At 40.6% G+C, this 21,136-nt stretch overlaps 2 protein-coding genes across 16 annotated transcripts in view; one reads left to right on the top strand and one right to left on the bottom strand.

Moving 5' to 3' along the window:
• Nucleotides 1-7: 7 nt before the first annotated feature.
• On the top strand, nt 8-5,751 carry C1H17orf58 (chromosome 1 C17orf58 homolog). 2 transcript variants are annotated; one of them, XM_043464358.1, is made up of 5 exons: nt 8-217; nt 2,510-3,046; nt 3,297-3,488; nt 4,151-4,157; nt 5,356-5,751. In XM_043464358.1, the coding sequence occupies exons 1-5, from the start codon at nt 142-144 to the stop codon at nt 5,396-5,398; spliced, it is 855 nt and encodes a 284-aa protein (XP_043320293.1). In that variant the 5' UTR covers nt 8-141; the 3' UTR covers nt 5,399-5,751. The 2 variants fall into 2 exon arrangements, with proteins under 2 accessions (XP_043320293.1, XP_043320286.1); XM_043464351.1 differs by lacking the exon at nt 5,356-5,751 and having other exon boundaries at nt 4,151-5,108.
• BPTF (bromodomain PHD finger transcription factor) overlaps nt 4,629-21,136 on the bottom strand; it is a 137,733-nt gene continuing 121,225 nt past the window's right edge. For 9 of the 14 annotated variants that reach the window (XM_043464245.1, XM_043464256.1, XM_043464249.1 and 6 more), the window contains 5 exons: nt 20,467-20,640; nt 19,497-19,689; nt 18,468-18,552; nt 15,193-15,379; nt 4,629-10,258 (listed from right to left, as the gene is read on the bottom strand). In XM_043464245.1, coding sequence (XP_043320180.1) covers nt 10,222-10,258; nt 15,193-15,379; nt 18,468-18,552; nt 19,497-19,689; nt 20,467-20,640 — 676 coding nt within the window. In that variant the 3' untranslated portion in view covers nt 4,629-10,221. Of the gene's footprint in view, nt 10,259-10,717; nt 11,047-15,192; nt 15,380-18,467; nt 18,553-19,496; nt 19,690-20,466; nt 20,641-21,136 lie in introns of those variants that run through there. The other 5 variants (XM_043464250.1, XM_043464255.1, XM_043464259.1 and 2 more) reach the window with 2 other exon arrangements.

Below are 21,136 nucleotides of genomic sequence, written 5' to 3'. Positions count from 1 at the left end.
TGTTCAGTGAGTGATTCCCGTTTCCCCAAAGGCTGCCCCTCATTAGCATGAACGGGGGTGGGGGTGTGGAGAAGGGGTGGGGGGAGAGAAAGAGCAAAAGACCAGGCTCAGTTTTAGAGCCTGGGAACCGTGTCTACAAACATGACAGCTAGAGCTTTCTGGCTCCTCTGTTTGATCGTTGGATCTTCTCCCGAAGCCCCAGTGGCGGAGAGAAAAGGTAAGATCGATGAAACGCTGAGCCCTGGGAGAGGGGCTGGAATCCGGGGGCGAGGTGCGGAGGGGGCGCGATGAAGGGAGGGACGAGAAAGGGGTCAGGGCTGACCAGAGAGGAGACTCCAGGTCCGTGTTCGTGTTTGAAAGGAGCAAAATGTGTCCCCAAGATTGTGTGTGTCTTGGCAGCCTTTTCGGAACGAAGCCAGTTGTTCAGCTACTGAAATGATCTCGAGCGAGCCTGGCAGGCTGGAGAAAACTTTGCATGTTAAGTAGTTGCTCCATCACAGAGGAGGGAAAGTGTCAAAAGGGGTCGTGGCGCGCCTTTCGGAAGCCTTGCGGGCTGGGCTCGCGGGACGCGGCGGGCGGCGGGCGCCCCAGGAGCTCGGGGTCCGCCCTGCGCCCGGGTCCGCGTCCCGCCGGCTATCTCAGGCGCTGGGTGCGCCCCGCCGCGGCTGGGGGCGGAGGGAGCCGAAATTGGACCTCTCTTCTCTCTCCCTGCAGCCCCAACCAATTGCCTTGGGACACCTGAGTCTTTAAAACACACAAAACATATTCACACAGTTGCATGCATGAGATGGAAAATACTGAGAGAATGAAGAAACAAGAGGTTCTCTGCGGAGAGGTGTTTTTGTTTGGCTTTTATGTAGATGTTCTGTTCGATTCACTATCTCCGGGAAAAATAGCTTCCGCACCTCGCAGGGCAATTTACTTTGGGTTATTTTTCCACATGGAAATTGAATGACTTCAGTGGCATTTAACCCAAATATCAGACAATCTTTCCCATGACAACAGATGGTGATATCAATGGGGAAGCAGTTGTGAGGTCAACAGTTGACAGTCAGGAATTGGATATCCACCAGAACTTTATTCAGCTGTGTATGGGCAAAGCTGAACATAATGAGTCAGAATCAACCTCTCTGCAAAAACATGAACTATAACCGGCGATTATTGCTGGCTGAAAGCTGATTTTAAAGGAGATTGTCAATTTGGCAAGATAAATCACTTGAAGTGAAGATTGTCAATTTGGCAAGATAAATCACTTTAAATGAAGTGTTGCAAGAACTGCAAAGGGGCAGACCAAGCATTTCAATGCCAGAGGAGAGAAATACTGAAAACCAGCCGTTAAAACAATAGAAAAAATAAAGACGGGCTCTTGTGCCCGTCTGGAGGGCACTGGGACCCAGGCAAAAGGGGGAGGTGATATTGTGTAACTGGGCATGGAAAGTTGCCCAGCTTCTAAGCTGGCTGGTTTGCTCACCAACCTGCCTGCAGAGCTGGGGAAAAATCACTAATAATTTAAAAAATTTGTTTTCATGCCATGCCATTTAGGAGCTTTTTCTCTACCACGAAAATGATGCGGGGGACAGGGGGCGGGGAGGAGGGGTGCATGTAAGGGATGTGTGTGCTTTCACACTTAACCGGGGGCTTCTGCCTCCCAGCCACGCTTTAAACATCTTTCTAAGCTGTGGTTTACTAATAAGCGGTGTCCAAGAAGCCAGATAAAAATCCACTCACAAATGCTCGATTCTTCGGAGACCAAGATGACAGTGTAAACACGGATGGGAAAACCAAATAGTTCTGTTGTCAGGGGCGCTTAAACAATTAGGAGAACCTGTAATATGAGACCTTTCCCCCTGGGGTTTGCTCTCGGTACTTTTCTCAACAAACTGTACACAGCAGAAAGGCGGATGTTTATATATATATTAAAGAAAGGGCAAAAAGAGTTTGTTATTTAACCAGAGATGTCAGTTGTGTTTAGTCCTAGAACAAATAGGCTGTTGTAATTTTAAAAGCTATTGATTTAGACAGGGTCCTTAACAAAATGAAATCTTCCCATGTGGTGGGAAAAACGTTCTTAGTTGTCCTCATTCTCACAGGGCGAGACCCTCATCTCGGTCTTCCTGTGAGGCCTAGGAAACCCGTGCTCATCAGAAGCTGGGGCGTCTTTCCTCTCCTAACCGGGGGCGCCTTCCTCTTCCCGCTCCCGTTCTCTTGGCTTCATTTCCAGACCCCCTCTCGCAGGTGTATGGCTCAGTTAACGCTGTCCCCCATCTCCTCCCCTCCCCTCCGCAGCCTCATCTCTGCCGGCCTTTCCTCCTCCCTCAGTCTCCCCGGCCTCACCTCGCCTCCCTCCTCTCGGCCTCTCTCCCTTCTTCTCGGCCTCTCCCCTTCCCCCCTCCCCTTCCCTCCCCTTCCCTCCCCTCTCAGTCTCCCCTTTCCCCCCCTCCTCTCGACCAGCCCCCTCCTCTGCCCTCTCGTCTCAGCCTCCCCGGCCTCTCCTCTTCTCTCCCTACAGCCTCGCCGCCCCACAGCCGGAAACCCGACCCCGGCGGAGGCCCGAGTGCGGAGATGCCTGGGCCCGGGGCGCAGCCGGTCCCCGAGACCCCGCGGCGGCCGCGCGCGGCCGAAGCCGCTCCGCGTGCCTGGTCAGACCTGAGGCGCCGGAAGCCCCCGCCGCCCGCGGAGAACCGGGCGGGCTTCCGGGAGGCCGCGCGCGCACCCGCCGGCCCGCCGAGCCCGCGCCTGGCGCAGGCCGAGAACCGCGCGTCACCGCGCCGCCAGCCGGCGCTGGGGGAGTTCCCGCGGCGCGCGCGCGCCCGGGCCCCGCGCCTCCCGGCCGTGCGGCCTTCCGCGCGCGCCGTCGAGATCCCCGCTGGCCCCGCCCACCCCAATCGGCCGCGCGCCGCCGCGCCGCCCCCGGAACCCGCGCCCGCGCCGCCGCCGCACCTTGGCGAGCTGCAGGGGGAGGAAGCCGAGCCCGGCGCCGAGCACTGTGCGCGCGCCTGCAGGGCAGATTTGGACGAGCGCGAGTCCTACTGCACCAGCGAATTCGGTGAGTCCCGCCCGCAGCTCCTCCCGGGCCCGGGCGACCGAGCCCAGGCCGCGGGGCGAGCCTTTCCGAGCCGAGAGCGCTGGACTGTGCCCCGGGGCCCCTAAACCACACCCTAGAGAAACCCACCCACTCGGTTTTGCAAGCCCCAGAGCTGTGTGGACCATTTCGTGACTTGTAAGAAACGCACTGGGGGGAGAAAAGAGGACGTGAGCGCTATGCATTTCTCCAAACTCTTGTTTTTTGAAAGCAGCATTGAACGGAATCGTGCATGATGTAGACGTCCTCGGCACAGGGATCCGGCTGGTGACTCTCCTGGTGGACCGAGACGGGCTGTACAAGATGAACCGCCTGTACATCACTCCAGACGGGTTTTTCTTCCGAGTCCACATACTAGCCCTAGACTCCTCTAGTTGCAATAAGCCATGTCCAGAATTTAAGCCAGGTATTGAAACTGACCGAAGGGACCATTTTGAATATGCACTTTATGCCACATTGTAACTTGTATATGCCACAGCTCGGTCCCTATCGGTCACCTCAGTACCATTTTTTTTTGGGCGGGGGGGAAGGGTATTCTAAAATGAATAGAGTTTATACAAGTATCACTTCGGCCACTGTGATTTAAATTCCATCAGCGAACACCCCCTCCCGGCTCCTCTGGTTAAGGATGGGAACTGTGCGGGCTGGCACAAAGCAAGTCACCGTTTGTTGACAAGTGGAGTGAATGACCGAACACAGTTGCCAGAAGGGATGCCTAAGGGGCTGTTTAAACTGAGTTTATAGTCGTCTTTGCGGGGCCGGGGGGCGAGTAATGCCCACTCCTACGTCTTTCTAGAAATGTGCTCTGTAAAATCCTGCTGGTACTGTTGTGATTAGAACCTTTGTTCCTAGTGTTGGCTATTAACAGCCTGAGAATCTTATTGTAAAGGTCACTCAGCTGTTTCCACCTGTTGTCTGAGGTCTGAATGTCTGAGATTCAGCAAGTGCAGCAAGATCATAGATTCAAGCTATAGGCATGTCTTAAAGGTGTTATGTTTTCTTATTGTTACATGGCACTTGAAAGATAACTATACCTTTATATTTTGGCTTTTTTTTTTTTTTCTTCAGGCAGCAGGTATATTGTGATGGGCCACATCTACCATAAGAGAAGGCAGCTTCCTACAGCTCTGCTTCAGGTCCTGAGAGGGCGCCTTCGCCCAGGAGATGGACTACTCAGGAGCAGCAGCAGCTACGTGAAAAGATTTAACCGAAAAAGGGATGGGCAAGTGCAAGGGGCAATTCACGCCCAGTGCATCTGAAACACACGAGCTGGGCATTTCTGGATCTGAAACTTAAATTCTGCAACGAGACAGGAAAGGCCTTATCATCATATAATGGGATTTTCCTTTAGAAAGGGCACATAGTCCCTTTAGGAACTATTTGAAAGTCCCAACTCTCATCTTGAAGTCACTGTCTTATTTACAAAAGGCTTCTTAAATGGTTATGCTTCTGAGCTCCATGGCGGGGTTATTCAACTGGTGTGCCAGTTCTTCACACAAGCTCAGCTAACTGACCTGTCCAGTTAACAGATCACTGCTTCATGTTGTTTATTTTTAATTATTTTAATTTAAATACATTCTTCAGTAGAAATAGTTCACAAAAACATTTGCTTGATCTTAAATATACAATTCCAAGTAGTTTATATCATGTATCAAACCAGATTTTATACTAAAACCATCACATTTTAAATTCTGTACATAACAGTAAGTGCACTAGTCAGACGTATGAAATGTCATTTAGATCACATTTAGATCAAACACTAAATTGGAGCCCAAGACAAGTATTGAAGTTTTCCACTTAAGAGTACCGAAGGTCTTATTTCAAGCAAACAGGTGTTCCTGATGTACCAAAATACAAGATACAGTTTATTTTCACACCTCCCAGGTTCTAAAATCCTATGTTTTGTGCCATACTGGCAGCTCTCCCAATGCCAAACATATTCTGGGTGTATCTGATGTTATTTTTCTATTAAGACCAAGTATCATGTTTGTGTTTGTAAAGCAGTAAATCTTGCTGTGAAATCAGATCTTGGATGCACCTGGTTTTTTAGCCTCACTGAGCCCCAGAAGGTTTGGGAAAAAAGCATTTCTCAAACTCACTCCCCAAACCCTGGAACCAGTATTTAATGATGGCGTGCAAGCATATGAATCTTAAATGTTTTCCAGCTAGCTTGAAAAATATTTAATCATGAACTGAATTTATTATTGATTTTTTTTATAATGGATTTTATATCTGAGCCCACAAAGACATTAACAGTGTTTTTCTTTTCCCAGAAGACCAAGCTGTGCTTTAGTTAATTTGAAACTCTGTGAATAGAGACACTGATAATCCTTGGTTGAAGATGACTGCCTAAAGAAAAATAAAGAACTGCACTGAAGATAAAAACAGCACATTTGGGCTCAAAGGAGATGCACTGGAGTTCAAGCTGTGTCAGTCTGTAATGGCCTCAAAGAAGCATCATATACACACACGATGTCAGGACAGCACAGTGACTTCACAGCCTAAAACATATCTGCCTGTGATGAGATACTGTTACCTTATTTGTCCCAAGGAGGCAAAAAGTTGAGAGGCTCTGACTATTCTGTGGTAAAGCATTAACTGAAGGATTTTTAGAGAGTTTGCTGAGAATGAGTTTTGCCTAAGCTTATTAAAAATTACCCTAGAATTGCCTCTTGGGAATCCACTGCATTATTAAATGAACCATTGACAGATTATAGAGTATGCAAGTAGAAGAGCTTCTGGATTAGTTTTCTTTAGGACAGAAATTAACTAAGACAGAAGTAGCACCAGTCAAAAAAGCAAAGCTAAACTTGTAAATGTCAAATGGCTAAGTGGTGATCCTGAGTAACAAGGTGGGGAAGATTACAATGTGACCAAGTAAATGATTAGTTGGATGGTCAGATATTAAGAGTATAAAGGGAAGTGTTATAAATAGCTCTGGTTTAAAAGAGAGGGGGGAAAATCACTTTTATATAAGACTGAGAGTTAGGGTTTGATTAGATTGACAATAGTTTCTGAGAAGTTTTGAAATCACACACACAAGTCCTTTAGAGGCCACATGGTTAATGTGGCAAACACAAGCATGTCAACTTTTTAGAAACTGCCTTGTTAAAACTAAGGCCATCATTCAAGACCAAGTTTGCAGTGAAAGACGACTGAGGCTCAGGTGGGGTCGAAAAGTGGTATGTGTGGGGATATGGATGGGAGGCAGTGAAGAACAGACTGGTAATTCCAGGTTAGGCAAAACAGTTTACAAAGAATCTCCATATTAGTACTTTGGACACAATCTTTGAATTTTATGGAAAATTTTAACTTGCAAATTTACTGTAGTTCCGAATCCTTCTGTCCCACTGATAAGATTTTTCTTAGTACATGGGTTTTGTGTTCCAGAGACTAAAGGATCTTGGGCACAATATTCTGTTGCCTTCAAGAGGAACTCAATACATTCCTCCTTCAATTAAGCTGTTGGAGCTCAAGCAGAAAAAAAGTGTTTTTCTTTTGATAGGGAAAAGGTCCATAAAACATATACACTTTTGTACTAGCTTTTAACTCTTAAAGACATCACTTGGCACTGTTTGTTTTTCTCAAAATAATTTTTAAGGTTCATCAAACACAGGTATTTGCAAACACCTAAAAACTGACTTGGCCCTTCCAGGTGGCTCAGTGGTCAAGAATCCACCTGCCAAGCAGACATGGGTTCAATCCCTGGGTTGGGAACATGCCCTGGAAAAGGAAATGGCAACTCCTCCTAGGATCTTGCCTAAGATACCCCATGGACAGAGGAGCCTGGGCAGGCATGGGGTCCATGGGGTTGCAAAGAGGTGGACATGACTTAGTGACTCAACCACCACTGCCAAAAACTGACCCGCTATCTACAGCGGGTAACTTCAATTTCAGGTAGACTTTATCATTTTAAATTTATAGCACTTATTTCTTTAGTTGAATCTGGTCCAAATTGGATCAAGTGGGGTGTGATCTTCTAGAAATGTCTTTTGTGGTATCTTATTCCAAGTATCCAGAAGTACTTTGTATTTCAATTCACTAAAAACTTCTCCCCAAGTACTTGTAAGACATTACGTTGTTCCTGAGAGGCCACCACTTTGATTTTAGGGACAAACTCTGACACTCATGGGTAATGGCCTCAGTCATGAGGCTACGTGTGTAGACTTAAGAGGTCACCGCTGCTCTGGTATCAGAAACACAAAGATGTAGGGAGTTTGCCTAACAAAGGAAGAGAAACAGGGAAAGAACTTTTTATTTGCAGACTCCAGGAAGGTAGATTACAAACAGCAGCAAATCTCACTGTCTCTTTAATAACACTCCAGGCCACTTGAAATATAAAAAAGTAATTGTTTTACTTTAGAAAATATCTCTGAAAGTTCACTTTTTTTGGAACTACCGCAGGACATTAACTAAAATACAAATCCTGCAGAGTTTGGGTAGGAGGAAAAAAACTTACCAATATTACGAAAATACTTTTTATGAAATGGTTTCAAGGATTGTGAACTTGGCAGATGAAATATAACAAGCAATGAAAATACTTCTAGCCAAGGAAATCTGTTGATGCAAAGTAAACATATCTATATATATACACACACACACAAGTCCAAAGGCTGGGTAGAAAAACCCTAACAGTGTAACAAATGTGCATTCTAGTACTTGGATAATTGAAAGCAAAATAGTTGTATTATGTATACTTTATTGAGTAGCAGAAGCTTATCAAATACTCATAGAAAAGCAGCTTTTGAAACTCATTATGTGTATATAAGAAGGCGTGTTTTCCCAAAAATTACTTTTCAAAGACTAAAGCTCTGTAGTTGATAAAACTATAAAATGTCTATGTATTTATATGGTGATAGAAATCACAAGAGGCTTTATACTATTAAATACACTTATGAAATTAACATCTTCCTGGTCCAAGGATTCCCACAAAATGTACCATTTTTATACAATTTGGCAATATCAACATCTACAGAAAATATAGTAACCAACCAACCACTGTTTCATTAGAAACTGCACCAAATCCAACGTCAAAAACATTACTTTATTTTTCTAGGATGAAATGTCCTATTACGTACAAAAAGAATTGCTGTTTAAATTTGCCACAATCTGTTAAAAACATAGCAATCTATTGCCTACAGATAGGAAAGTTCTTGACGCAACGTTTTAAGTGATTAAGCCCATATATATCTATATATATGAATAAATAGTACAGAAATACTGTGATGTGATGAGATGCAAAATAATTTCATAATTCATTAAAATGTAGGATTCTTGCATCAGCACAGTGCATACAATATGTAACATTTTTTTTAAAAGCAAAAGGACAAAATTTAACCTATGTTTGACTACTTTCATGTTAATATTTTAAGCAAAAACTTTGTTTCCATGTTTTCAATGTTGAACAATTAGTCTCTTTAGTTTGTAAGTGACATTTTTATGTACAAAAAGGAATGGGCTTCATTAGATAAAATTAACCCAGAATAACTTGTACACCTGAGCCTGTAATAAGAAATAATTTGGAACTGCAGTAACGTCTTTCTTTTAAGAAACTAAGGTCTGGGAAGGTTTTGCATAGCAGGGTGATATTAAACAGAGGAAACTTAAAAAACAACAATTAGATAAAATTTCAGAACCTGGTAAGACAAAGCTAATATGAATTAGTGCAAAATCTAGTAAAATTTTTGCAAAGCTGCATAAACCAACTATGGCAGATCTCATAGAAGTGATTATGACAATGTAGAAATACGACGTTTAAGATTAAAACACTGAAAGGAAAAACATGCAAACTACACCTTCCTCTGAGGTTTCCATTTTCCCCTACTGCTTACACTACTTTTTCTTATGTGGGAAAAAACCCCAAACAACTCAACTGACCAACAAATACAGAAAGGATGAGTCATTAAAAAAAAAATGCCCTTCATAAAATGTAAGTAGCAGTCTGTAAAGGGTAATCTGCCTGGTATCATAAAACGTATAGATGAAGGCAACGTGTATTCTGTCACATTATCTTTTTTTTAAAAAATCAGTCTGATCAATTGATGCAACAGGATTAGCACCGCTGAATATTGTTCTTTGACATGATGACAGTGGGCTGGGAACTGTAAAATTTAGGAGCACTACTGCCCTGGAGAAATCCAGGTACAATCAGATCCTTCTGCCTTTTTATTTTTCTACCTTGCAGCCCTCCCTTTCCCCTCAAAGGCTTACGGAGAATCATTAGCGCACATTCAAAGACACCATCTGTGGGAGAAAAATGATCTCCATTTATTTTGTTTCATATACATCCATAGTTGAATTTTAATACAAAAAGAAAAAAAATTAGAATCTGACAAATGTTTACAAACAAGATACCTTCAAATAGATTTTACTCATTTTAGCCTGGTGCAGAGTAAATGACAAATTGTTCTGTTATATTCAAGGCAACAGAGTCTGTAATCCAGGACCACTTAGCCCAACCTTTATGCAAGCTTAATTTTTATCTACTATGAACAATAAACTCATTGTTGATTCCCAGTTGTGTGTGTGTGTGTGTGTGTGTGTGTGTGTGTGTATGTGCACATGTGTACATAGCAGCTCCTTTCATAGAAAGAAAAGACATCTAGAGGTCGTCTTGTACTTTTACCTACAGGAATCATGATAAGATACAGAATGGATTACATGTAACCGGGGCTGGATTTTATAAGAAAAAATAATTAGCTGACAAATGAGGGCAGCAATAAAAAAGCGTCTTTTTTGCAACAATAAATAAATACAGTCGAAAGTTTTCTGTGAGACTCTAAACCAGCTTCTTCACTGAAGAGCAGACGTGGCATTTCCATGGAGTTACACTTGACCCCATATTATCTTTTTTTTTTTCTTGCTTTCTTTTTTTTCAATAAACAAAGTTTTCCCGCTTCTGCCACAATAGTAAAACCATTTGATCTTGACAAGATAATGGTGTCGTTGACTTTGCTTTTCCCTTGTCCGTTGGACAAAATTGGCCAAGAATATAATTGGACTGTTATGACCAATAAAAACGAAGTTTAGGTCAAGTCTTGTCAGGATAACCTGACTAAAAACATCTGGCTCCTTAATTTTAAAATAGTTCAGACAACCAGATTCTTGCTGTGTTTTATGTTAGGTTAACACGCTGAACTTTAAGAAGCTGTAGACTGCAGTTTGTTGTTATGAGACCTACAGAATACAGAAAAAAGGGAACAATTAAGCACCCTTCATTTTTTAAAACAATGATGCTTTATGTGGATGCCAAGGTCAGTCTGTCTGGGGAAAGCAGCCATGTTCTTTCATTCACCCTTGGCAAGCAAATATATGAAAACAAATAAGAAAATTTTTAACCTATAATATTAAAATTTTTCATGGAACACTAAACATGATAATTCACTGGAAAAAGCCAATATTTTTTAAAAAGGAATATATATATATAATATATATATTTGTTCAATACAACATTTTTAGCCAAAGGGACAAATAGAAACATTTACAAAAGCATTACCATTGTGGTAAAAGATGTGTATACCTATGTATGTGTGTGCTTATTTACATTGAGTTGGGAAGTATGAAGGAAAATAATACTAAAAGGAGAGAAATAACAGTATTAAAATCACAGTTTTTTCTATTAAAGTTCAGAAAGTCTCCTTTCTAGTTTCACAGTTTTATTAACAACTTTTGTTAGTAAACCAAATTACTGTACAGTTATCAAGTATGTAGTATTGCAATAGTGTATATAAATACAGTCTTCCAGGAGTTTACAATTCTTAAATACATTGTTCAACATGGCTGCTAGAATAAACTGTTTACGACTATACATCTTTTTTTTAAAAACATTAAAAAAATTATATTAACGAATCTGAACTCGGGGGGGCAATTTTGAATTAGGTAATCACGTGGTACAATAAAAGAAAGAGTGACCCCAACATCCAGTTCTGATTCCAGTTAAAAATTCAGACTAAAGATATCACAATCTGTAAGAAAAGAAAGAACATGGATGATAAAAATGATGAATTGTAACAAATAACAGTTATGAAAATAATGCTGGAGATTGCAAATTAAAAATGAGGAAAATATGGCAAAAGAGACACTGGAAATCCATAAATAAATAAAATTTCAAAGACGGCTACATATATGTTTCATTCTGCCCTAAACTCAACAAAAGTTCCCTAATATCACATTTTTTTCTTAAACATAAGCAAGACTTGTTGGCTTCTGTGTTCTTCAATAAAAATCATATAAGCTAGAATCTAATTAAATAGCTATAGAAAGTACTCAGTGGGGAAGCTCTCCTGAGTGGCCCGTCTTTGGGTCTCCCCTTCTTCCCCCAATTCTCCACTATTGCAGCAGGCCCACCTCAGCAGCAGCTGCTGCCACCCCTACTCAGCTGGGATTCAAATCCCCCAGCTTCCACCAAAGGCTAAACTAAAGCCTTTTCAATTAAAAAAAAAAAAAAAAAAAGCAGTTTCAGAAATTCAGTTGGGAGTATAAACTACATAAGGCAGGAAGCACAAAGCAGAGAGGGCTTACAGTAAGTTTCACCCTGAAGTCTGGGCTGCCTGAGGAGAATTCCTTGGAACTTTCAGTTCTTGGGTAGGGAGATTTCTTACACTGGTATTTCTTACTTTATCAACTTCGTATTGTTTAAATTCTGAGATGGCAAATGAGAACTGGGCTTGTGTAACCATTTTCCCTTCTCCCTTCTTGAGTACAAGTTTTATTTCTCAGTAATTTAAATCTTTCCACGCTTTGTCTGCAGACTGATTATAAAAGTTGAAAATCAATGTGCCATTTACATTATTGTGACTATATAAATATTTTTCTCTGTAGCACCTACCTTCCCTAAGAGGGCATTCTTAGTAACCTATACAACTTTTCTCCTTTCATGGAGTTTCTGATTGCCTTTCATTCCCCCCCTCTTACATTTTTAAGTTATCTAATGTATGAATCATTTTTTCCCTCCAGACACGTCCCTCCCGGGAGTGCTCCCTTCTCCTGCTTCCATCCGCAATGCCAGCTGCACGGGGCTGCTGGACAAATGTCACTCGGGGTCAGAGCCATTCTCTTAGCTTTCTTGAAATCCAAGGTCTTTTGTTTTTTTGATTTGCTGCTTTTGCTTCTTTTTTTTTGTTAATGCATATCTTAAAATAACTTGCTAAGAAAGGATGCAAGGGAAAGAAGCTCTTTCTGAGTCCTTATATGACCTGAAAACATACTTATTCCACCTCTACGTGCGACTGTGGCTGGACACAGATTTCATTTTTCCTCAAACTTTTTAATTGTATTCTTCCATTACTCTCTAGCGTTCTGTGTTGTTAGAGAAAAGTCTGATACCAGTCTAATTCCTATTACTTTACAGGAATTTTAACCTCTTTAGAAGCTTTCAGAAGAGCTTCTTCTATCCCTGGCATCTGGAGATTTCAGTTATGGATACGTGGGATGGACCAGTTATGGATACGTGGAATGGACCTTTTCCCACTTGTCCAGCTGGCTTACACGTTTACCAACCATTCTCATCACTCCACAGCCCCCGCCCAGCTTCGCCTCCCTGTCCCACAGAACGGGAGCGCCATGGCAAGTGGGAATGTAGCTGCTATATTCAGTATCTGAGGCACAGCACGGTTTTGCTTAGATGCAACGTTGTGTGCCTCTCACCAGCTCAGGAAATTTTTCTTAGTAGTCATCTGATAATTTCCTTTCCTCTGTCTTCTCTGTTCTTTCTTTCTGAAATTTCCATTAAATGAATACTGGATACTCCATAACAAGTTTTTCTTTCATGTTTTTTCACCTCCTTGTCTTTTTGTTCTTTACATTGAGAGTGTCCTGATTCAATGTGTGCAATAAGTTTGTAAAATTTCTAGTTACTCTTTTTTTCAGATTATTCTTTATTTCTAATATCCTGTTTACCATTTTATAGATGCAGTTATCTTCTAAAATTTCTCTTGGGACATGGTTTAGAGGCTTGCTTTGCTTTTTAAGGTTCTCCTTTGACTTCTCAGGAATCTTTTTTTTGTTGTTACACCCTGACCTTTCACCTTTGCACGGCAGGCTTTCCTTATATATCTGGCCATCCCTGACTGTTCCCACTTAAGAGGAAGTTCACAAACTTGATGGGTGCCTGGAGAACCCTGTGCATATGCGTGCAGCTTACTGACTGGCGGGCTTTGTTTTAGATCAGAGTTTTCAATCGCAACACCACTGACATTCTGGAACTGGGCACTTCTTTGCTGTAAAGGCTGCAATGTCTGATGCACCTGTGGGATGTTCAGCAGCATCTCCAGCCTCTATCTATTAGATGCCAGTACCACTTACCACCTCCAAGTGTGACAAACAGCAGTGTCTCCAGGTATTGCTAACTATCCCTTGTAGGGTGAGGGTGAGCAAATTACCCTGTTGAGAGCCCCAGTGTTAGAATAACGGGAGCCGATCCTTCAGGGATCAGGGGATTTTACTCTGGGTCCCATTCTCTTCTGTCTGCTCTCTCTGCTGATGGTTTATTCTGTTTCTTTGTGGAGAAAAGCCCAGTGTTCTTCCAGTTCTTCAGGCCTCCTGCAAGATCTGCACACAGGGGTCAGTGAGGGTGACAAGCCTGGATGCAGATCCTCAGTTAACCCTTCTCCCTTCCTCCTCTCTCGCCTTCGATCCCATCTCAGACTCTGCGTGTTGAAGGCTGTCTGGTGTCCCACCAGGCAGCAGGCTGTCACGTCTGCTGAGGAGCCTGTTAGAGGAGCCTGGCTACGGCCTGCCTGCCTCCATCAGTCAGTACCCTTCCGTCTGTTGTATTTCGTGATTTGCTGAAATCTCATCAGCTGACTGACTTCTACCATATTCTTTTCACCACTCTGAATTTATCTCTTTTTCTCCCTTTATTATTATTTTCCTGGGGACTCTGTCATATTCAGTAAGTCCTCTTTCACTTTAAGTTTTCCAGCTAATGGGTTAATAGACAGGCAACAATAGAAACAGGAAGGTTTTAGATATTCTGTAACTTTCTTGGTTTGTGGTTCACAGAGCCTCCCTACTTGCTTTCTGTCCTGCCTTGCCTATCGTTTGTGAGTCTTTTGTTGAGGTGACTGGGTTGTGCCTATCCTTCCCTTTAAATAGACTGACTCTACAGTACAGGTCTCAATCTACCTTGTTATAGGAGAAGGAGAGAAACAAAACACCCTGAAGATTCTCCTAAGAGAAAAATGACTAGAGATTCTTACACTTTGGTATGCAGAGTCCCTTGGGAGTTCAGTAGATAATACAGGTGCCCAGGCCCCAGCACAGCCAAGAGTTACCCAGGGAAGGTAGATCCTCCAACTACTTAGGAAGGATCAAACTAGTGGGCTGGTGGATGGGAGACAGTGAACAATGAATCCCAGGACTAGACTGGTGGCCACTCTCAAAGAAAAGGAAAATGGGCCTCTGTTGGGAAGAAGAAAGTCACGGGCTTGGGAAGGAGCAGGCACTGAAGGTCAGAAACAGAAGGCGTGAGGTCATAGGACCTGAACACCATACGAAGCTGTTCAATGCTTTTAAATGCTACTACAGATTCAAAGGGGCTTTCCTGGTGGCTCAGCTGGTAAAGAAGGACCTGCAATGTGGGAGACCTGGGTTTGATCTTTGGGGTGGGAAGACCCCCTGGAGAAGGGAACGGCTACCCACTCCAGTATTCTGGTCTGGAGAACTCCATGGACTGTATAATCCATGGGGTTGCAAAGAGTCGGACATGACTGAGCAACTTTCACAGATTCGAAGAAAAAGTCTGTGGAATTGGATTAAAGTCTAGTTTTGCCCAAGGGAAAAAAACCCAGAAAAATAAAATTATTTATGATTTCAAAGACATCACAAATATAAATTAAGGAGACGTGCTAAGATCCCCTCTTTATGGTCTTCCCCTTACTCTATCCTACAGAACAGTTATTTTTATACTTCTGTAAACTCAGTGAGAGCAAGATCTCTTACTATCTTTGTACGTGCCCCGTGGCATTTAAGACATCTTACATTCTTTAAGCATTTGATAAATGTTTTTTGAATTTTAGAAAGTGCCTCTAATTTTAAGCAGATCATACACAAATCTAGCCACTTCTCATTAGGAGTTGAATTGATTCAGAGCACTGAACACCTCTGCTTACCTGCTAGCCTTGAATCCTTTCAATTTCTGTACAAAGAATGATTCAAGAACTTCTGCACACTGGTAAAAAGGGGAGTCACTTGGATTGTAGTAACGACAATTATCAAAAATTTTGGTCATATCTGCTACAAATTCCGTCAGCTTCTCATAATATCTTCTTTGTACTCTTTCTTCCATGGTGGCAAGGTCTTAAAAACACAAAATGTAAAAGATTTTCAAAACCTTAAGGTCATTTCAATGTGAATACTGCCTGCAGTTCTGACAAACAAGACTAGGATTGATAGATAAACACAATTTCAAAACTGAATCTCAATAATTATTTTAGAATTGAGAAAATAATTTTGAAGTTCATTCAAAAAATAAAAGTTCAAGAGTATCTAAGAAACATTTGAACAATAAAAGTAATGGGAGAAGATGTAATCTATGAGAATTAAAAAAATCATAAAACTGTGATAATGAAAAGTGTGGCACTGTCCAAGATGATACAAACATTAATGGAACTGAATTCAAAACAGGAACAGACCTGACTGTATTCAGCATATGAATTTCACATATGTTGAAGATGTCAATTCAAGTAAGCAGAGAAAGGGAGAATTCATTAATAAACTGGGTTGGGGCAACTGCCTATCTATATTTGAGGAAAAATTCTATCTCACACTATATGCCAAAGTAATCCTAGGTGGATTAAAATTTAAGGACAAAAATGAATGTAGTCAATCACTGAACCATGCATATAAAAGCAGTTAAAATGGCTAGTTTATGTTATACATATATTTTAATATGCACACATACACATCTTTGATAGTGCCAGTGTATGCAGGTAGGGGAAAAAGTATAAACAGGAACGACTATAAAAAAGGACCCAGTCTGATAAAATTTCAAACAAGATTTGGGCACATCCATTTTGTGCAGGTTATGTAAGCTGCACAGGAAGAGTGAATGCTAACACAGTCCACCAGGACAGCACCATATTCAGACTTTTTTAAACTTCTAGGCAATCACTGACTGAGTGACTGTACCAAAGTATGTGAGTAGGGTTTGGACATTTTATGATTTCAAATTAATTTGATATTCCTTTAAAAAAAAGTACTAGGAGAATATATAGGGAAGTCTTTATATATCTGGGGTAGGGAAAAAGGCTGAAAATACAACTCTCAAAGTAGAATTCATAATGATTAATAGATTTGAATTAAAAAATGTTAAAAACTATCTATGACCAAAAATTACCATAAAACTTTAAATATTCTTAGAATATAATACCCCTTAAATAACACTGACAAGAGTATGAATATCTCAAGAACAAAATGGCAAACTATATAAATAGGAAGCTCACAGAGAAAAAGTTCAAACAATAAGAACATAACTAGTTACTGAAGACAGGCAAAAACAGAGTTCTTCTTTCATCCAAATTTTAGCAGAAACTAAATTAAATTAAAAATTATAATATCAGACCAATAACACAGGCTACCTTTAAAGGAGGATGAGAGTGGTGGTAAATTTTACATTTTACTCCCTACATTTCCATAACATCTGTGTTTGCACCTCAAGCCTATCATTTTGAAATAAATATATGCAAAGAAAAAATCTTCTCAAAAGAGTCATAATGCTCAGTGTCTTCAGGGGTGCAGAGAAAAGGGTACAGATATATGCCATCAGTGGAAAATGGTTCAATCTGCTGAAGCCTAATTTGGAAATACTTATCAGAAGCCTAAAAAGTATACATAACCTCTGACAGAGAAATTCTGATTCTAGAAATTTTTACTAAGAAAACAAACAAGAACAGTGTAGATGCACAAAGATGTTTTACAGAAGTGTCATTTATAGTAACAAAAATTGTATATAACCCCCAAAAAAATCTATTTTGGGGGAGGTGATTAAATAAATTATCTTAACTTCATACAATTAAAAACAATCTGGATCTATACCACAGCTGATGTGACAAAGCTACTGACTGACAAGTTTACAAAATATGTTATAAAACATGATGATCCATATATATAACTCCATTTAAGAAAATAAAAGCTCCTGACCTTGTTGGCTCCTTCATACCCCTAGAAGAAACTATTCTCAAATTAGTCAATGTTTGTCCAGACATTTTCTATGCACCTTTAAACACATGTACATATACTGAGAAAACAACACTTGCTTACAGCTTAAAACCTAGCTCTGTTACACATGTACATATGTTACACATGTACATATACTGAGAAAACAACACTTGCTTACAGCTTAAAACCTAACTCTGTTAACTTTCATATTTCTTTCAACAGTATATTTGGGAGACCTGTATTATCTTCATGTACATACCGACATAAAATGCTGTTTATCTGGCTGGCATTTAAAAAATAGGAAAACAGTCTAGCTCTTCAAGAAAAGAACTGTGGTTAAATAAGTTAAGGAATAATCAATTTACAGACTATATAAAGCCATTAAAATTGTTACTGAAGATTAATGAAGGTATACGAAGATTAATGACAGGAAGATGAATGCCAGACACATTTACTACATGATCTCAAACTCCCCCCCCCTTTTTTAATATATATGATTTCAATTCACACACACACACACACGACATACCAAAATGTAAGAGCATTCAGGGAGGAAAAGGTTTAAAGTGCATGCATCTAAAAGGCTTAGCTACTCTTGGAATATTTTCATCAGCTAGAATGAATCTTTTGGCAGTTCTGGAAGCTTTTATGTATGTTCTAACTTCTATAACTTCTTTTGCAGATAAACTATTTTTAATATAATCAACACCTGTAGCTGTTCATCTTAATACAGTCACTTGCAGCTGTTCCTTATTACTATTTTCATTTTATGGGCAATGAAGCCGTATTTTCTTGGATTTCTACCTTTGCTCTCCTTTAGGAAAAGATGAGGAAGAGGGGACAGGAAAGATGAGAGGTTCAAAAAGACCTCAATCTATTCACGGATTTCACTCCTTACACAGCTACAGATTACTATGTTCATCCTTTGACTTGGCTACTCCTCTCCTGACAGTCATTTATTTCATTTTCAGTACTTTTGCAATTATAAACACTGCTGGGATGAACAACATGTGTGCACATATAAACCCTAAGGGATGAAGCTGGGTCCAAAGGTATATACCCTTGAACTATAACATGCACTCCCCATTTATCTGACCACTGACTATACCAGTTTAGACTCCCACCAGTCCTGCTCAACACAGCCTCATGATGTATCAGTTGCATGGATGAAAAACGAAATAGCTGCTTAGACTTCTGAGAAAACTTGAAGTTCTACTCAAGGACTTACCCATAGGTTCCTTAATAACACCATAATAATCTGGTGCGTCGTTAGGATCCACTGGTTCAAGGAAAGGCCAGGCCATCTTATGGGCCTATATTGATGAGAAAAAAGGCATCATTACTGTCAGGTAGAAATAAAAATTTCATCTAAGCTTCCCATCTGAGTTACTGCATCAGTCAGCCCTTAAACTTGGACAGTCGGCTTTAAACTTGATGGATGAAATTATTTATACTTGGGACAATTTTTGCTCCAGTTACAAATGATCTCAGACAAACATGCTCTGTAATAATGGTGCTCAGAGGCCTGGGACCTTGCCCTGAGGGGGGATGGTGGAGCACTAGCTTAGAAGTCAAGGAATCTGTCCTCTGGTCCCTACATGATGACCTGCCAACTTAAGTGATGTTGCCACTGCAATCACATCTAGTAAACTGGAGTGGGAGGGGTTCCAGGTGGGGAATGGTTCCCTCTGCAGGCGAAGGATGTGGCAGAGGGATGAAGTTAAATAAGATGCAACCACATGATGAGACTACTGTTCTTACTTCGGTTCTTTCAATGTTTCTGATTATGATGACAACAGGAGACAGTGTTGATCTAGCACTATGTCTGGAATACATCTCTAATACTTGCCAATCTTATAAGGCACCCCCATCTCCTTTTTATTTTTAATAAGGGAGGGAAGGCTTTGCCTCAAAGCCTTAGATAAGCATTTGTATCTCACTAGAATTTAATCAAATTGCTTTTCAATTGATGGTATTAACAGTAAGGTAGTTTTCTTTAAAAATAAAATGTAGGCTAAAAAAAAAAAATCAGCCATTTTAAACAGGAGCATTAGCTAAACAACAGCTGAGCTAACGTGTGGATCTGGTAAACCTCATGACAATGGCATGTGGAGGACTGAGTTCTGTGGAGCACTTCAGCTGGGAGTCGGCAAATAATGAGGTCCTTGAAGATTGGAAAGGTCAAAGCCCAGAAGTGTTTCCTAGGTCATACTGGTTGACTTCATCTTTAAATGCTGCACAGAGAGTAGCTTCTCACCTGTAAAGATCGCAGCACCCTCTTCAGACCCTCGTAATCTTTCTCTGTGAGTGGCGTGAGCACTGTCATGGCATCTTCTGTTGACTGGCACTGTGGACAGACATACTCGTCAATGAGCTCTGCCTCACTTTGCAAGATGCCAACGCAGCGCCCATGGTACCAATTCTGACACCGATCACAGCCAATATAAAATCTGCAAGATCCGAAATGGAAATGTGAGTTCAAAACAGATGGGATGACATGACTTATAATTTACTTTAAAAAAAAATAAGAAGAAAACATGCATCTGAAAATATTCTAACCCTGGGATATAAAATAGTTTTAGTATTATAATTATTTTAATACTTCTGAAGACTGACATTCCAATGTGTTAATTTAGTATTTCTGATGTTAAGAACAAGCATTAAAGGTTTAAGAACACTGTCAAAATTGGAGAACCAATATGATAAAAAAAAAAAAGCAGAACATTTAATTGACTTTAAAGCTCAAAACAAAATAAAGACAAAAATCTTTCAACTAATACCGTATCAAATGGGAAGCTGGTACTGGCCACCCAACTGGGAGTTCAAAATCCTAAAAGCTAATAACAGAGTCTCAGAGCTTATACCCGAATTAGTGTTTTACTAACCTGCAGTAAAGCACCATTTCAAAACACTGATAAAAGTCCAAACAAGTCAGGCTATTTTAATCTCATTAATTTCTGCATTACATATTGAAGAATCAAGTCTACCATTAAACCACATTTTCCCCCAATGCATCTCAAACATTCACTATGAAGCAGCATAAAGTTTGAAGGGGAGGTAAAGAGGAAGAAGAGAAAAAAAAAAAAAAATTGGAAAGGAATTTGTAATGTAAGTGTATCATATATGCAGAAAAGTATCTTGCTTTTTATTTTAAAATAAAATAAGTAACCAGTCAGAGCAATTTGGCTTCCTAAATTATTAAATATGATGCTCTTATCAGAACTCACTGTGACTCATCATAAGGTGTTCTGCAGATACAGTACAATTCCTCACTGTTGCCCTCTTGTGCCCGTTTACAATCATTACAGATGTACACATCCATTTTCTTAGCCTCCTTTTCTGTGATGCCAACACATTCTCCATGATACCAGTTAGTACAAAGATCACAGCCAATATAGAACCTAAAAGCATTCACAATGAAAATGACAATGTAGTTGTCATTTTGAGCTGCATGGTACGTAAATCTGTCTTCCCTGTCCTGATTCACTTTCTTACAGGGTAACTTTCTGCAATGAGTCAGCTAAACATCCTGAATCCAGCCATTCTAACCCTGACAAACTGCAGCATTTGACGCTGTATCAAGTGTGGAAACATAAAAGTCGCTCACATCCATTTCAACAAATATGCTGTTGAGTGAAATGCGGGTCTTTAAAAAAAACACACTGGGATTTGAAAAAAATAAACAACACACTGATGGTAATGTCTCCCTCTTAATGAATGTGTGTAAAACTGTCACAGGCACAAAAACCAAAGCCAAAGAATCAAAGACTTACATCTGTCAAACCTATGCCACAGAAGCCATTTCAAAGTCAGGGCTATTTCTTAGATAGGTTTGAAAATGTATCTCACGATTTAAATTTGAAAACAAAGCAAAGCGCAAACACCAAGTAGAAGTTA

The sequence above is a fragment of the Cervus canadensis genome, chromosome 1, assembly GCF_019320065.1.
Source record: "Cervus canadensis isolate Bull #8, Minnesota chromosome 1, ASM1932006v1, whole genome shotgun sequence".
In the NCBI taxonomy this organism is placed as follows: Eukaryota; Metazoa; Chordata; class Mammalia; order Artiodactyla; family Cervidae; genus Cervus; species Cervus canadensis.
This window is presented reverse-complemented; position numbering and strand designations above follow the sequence as displayed.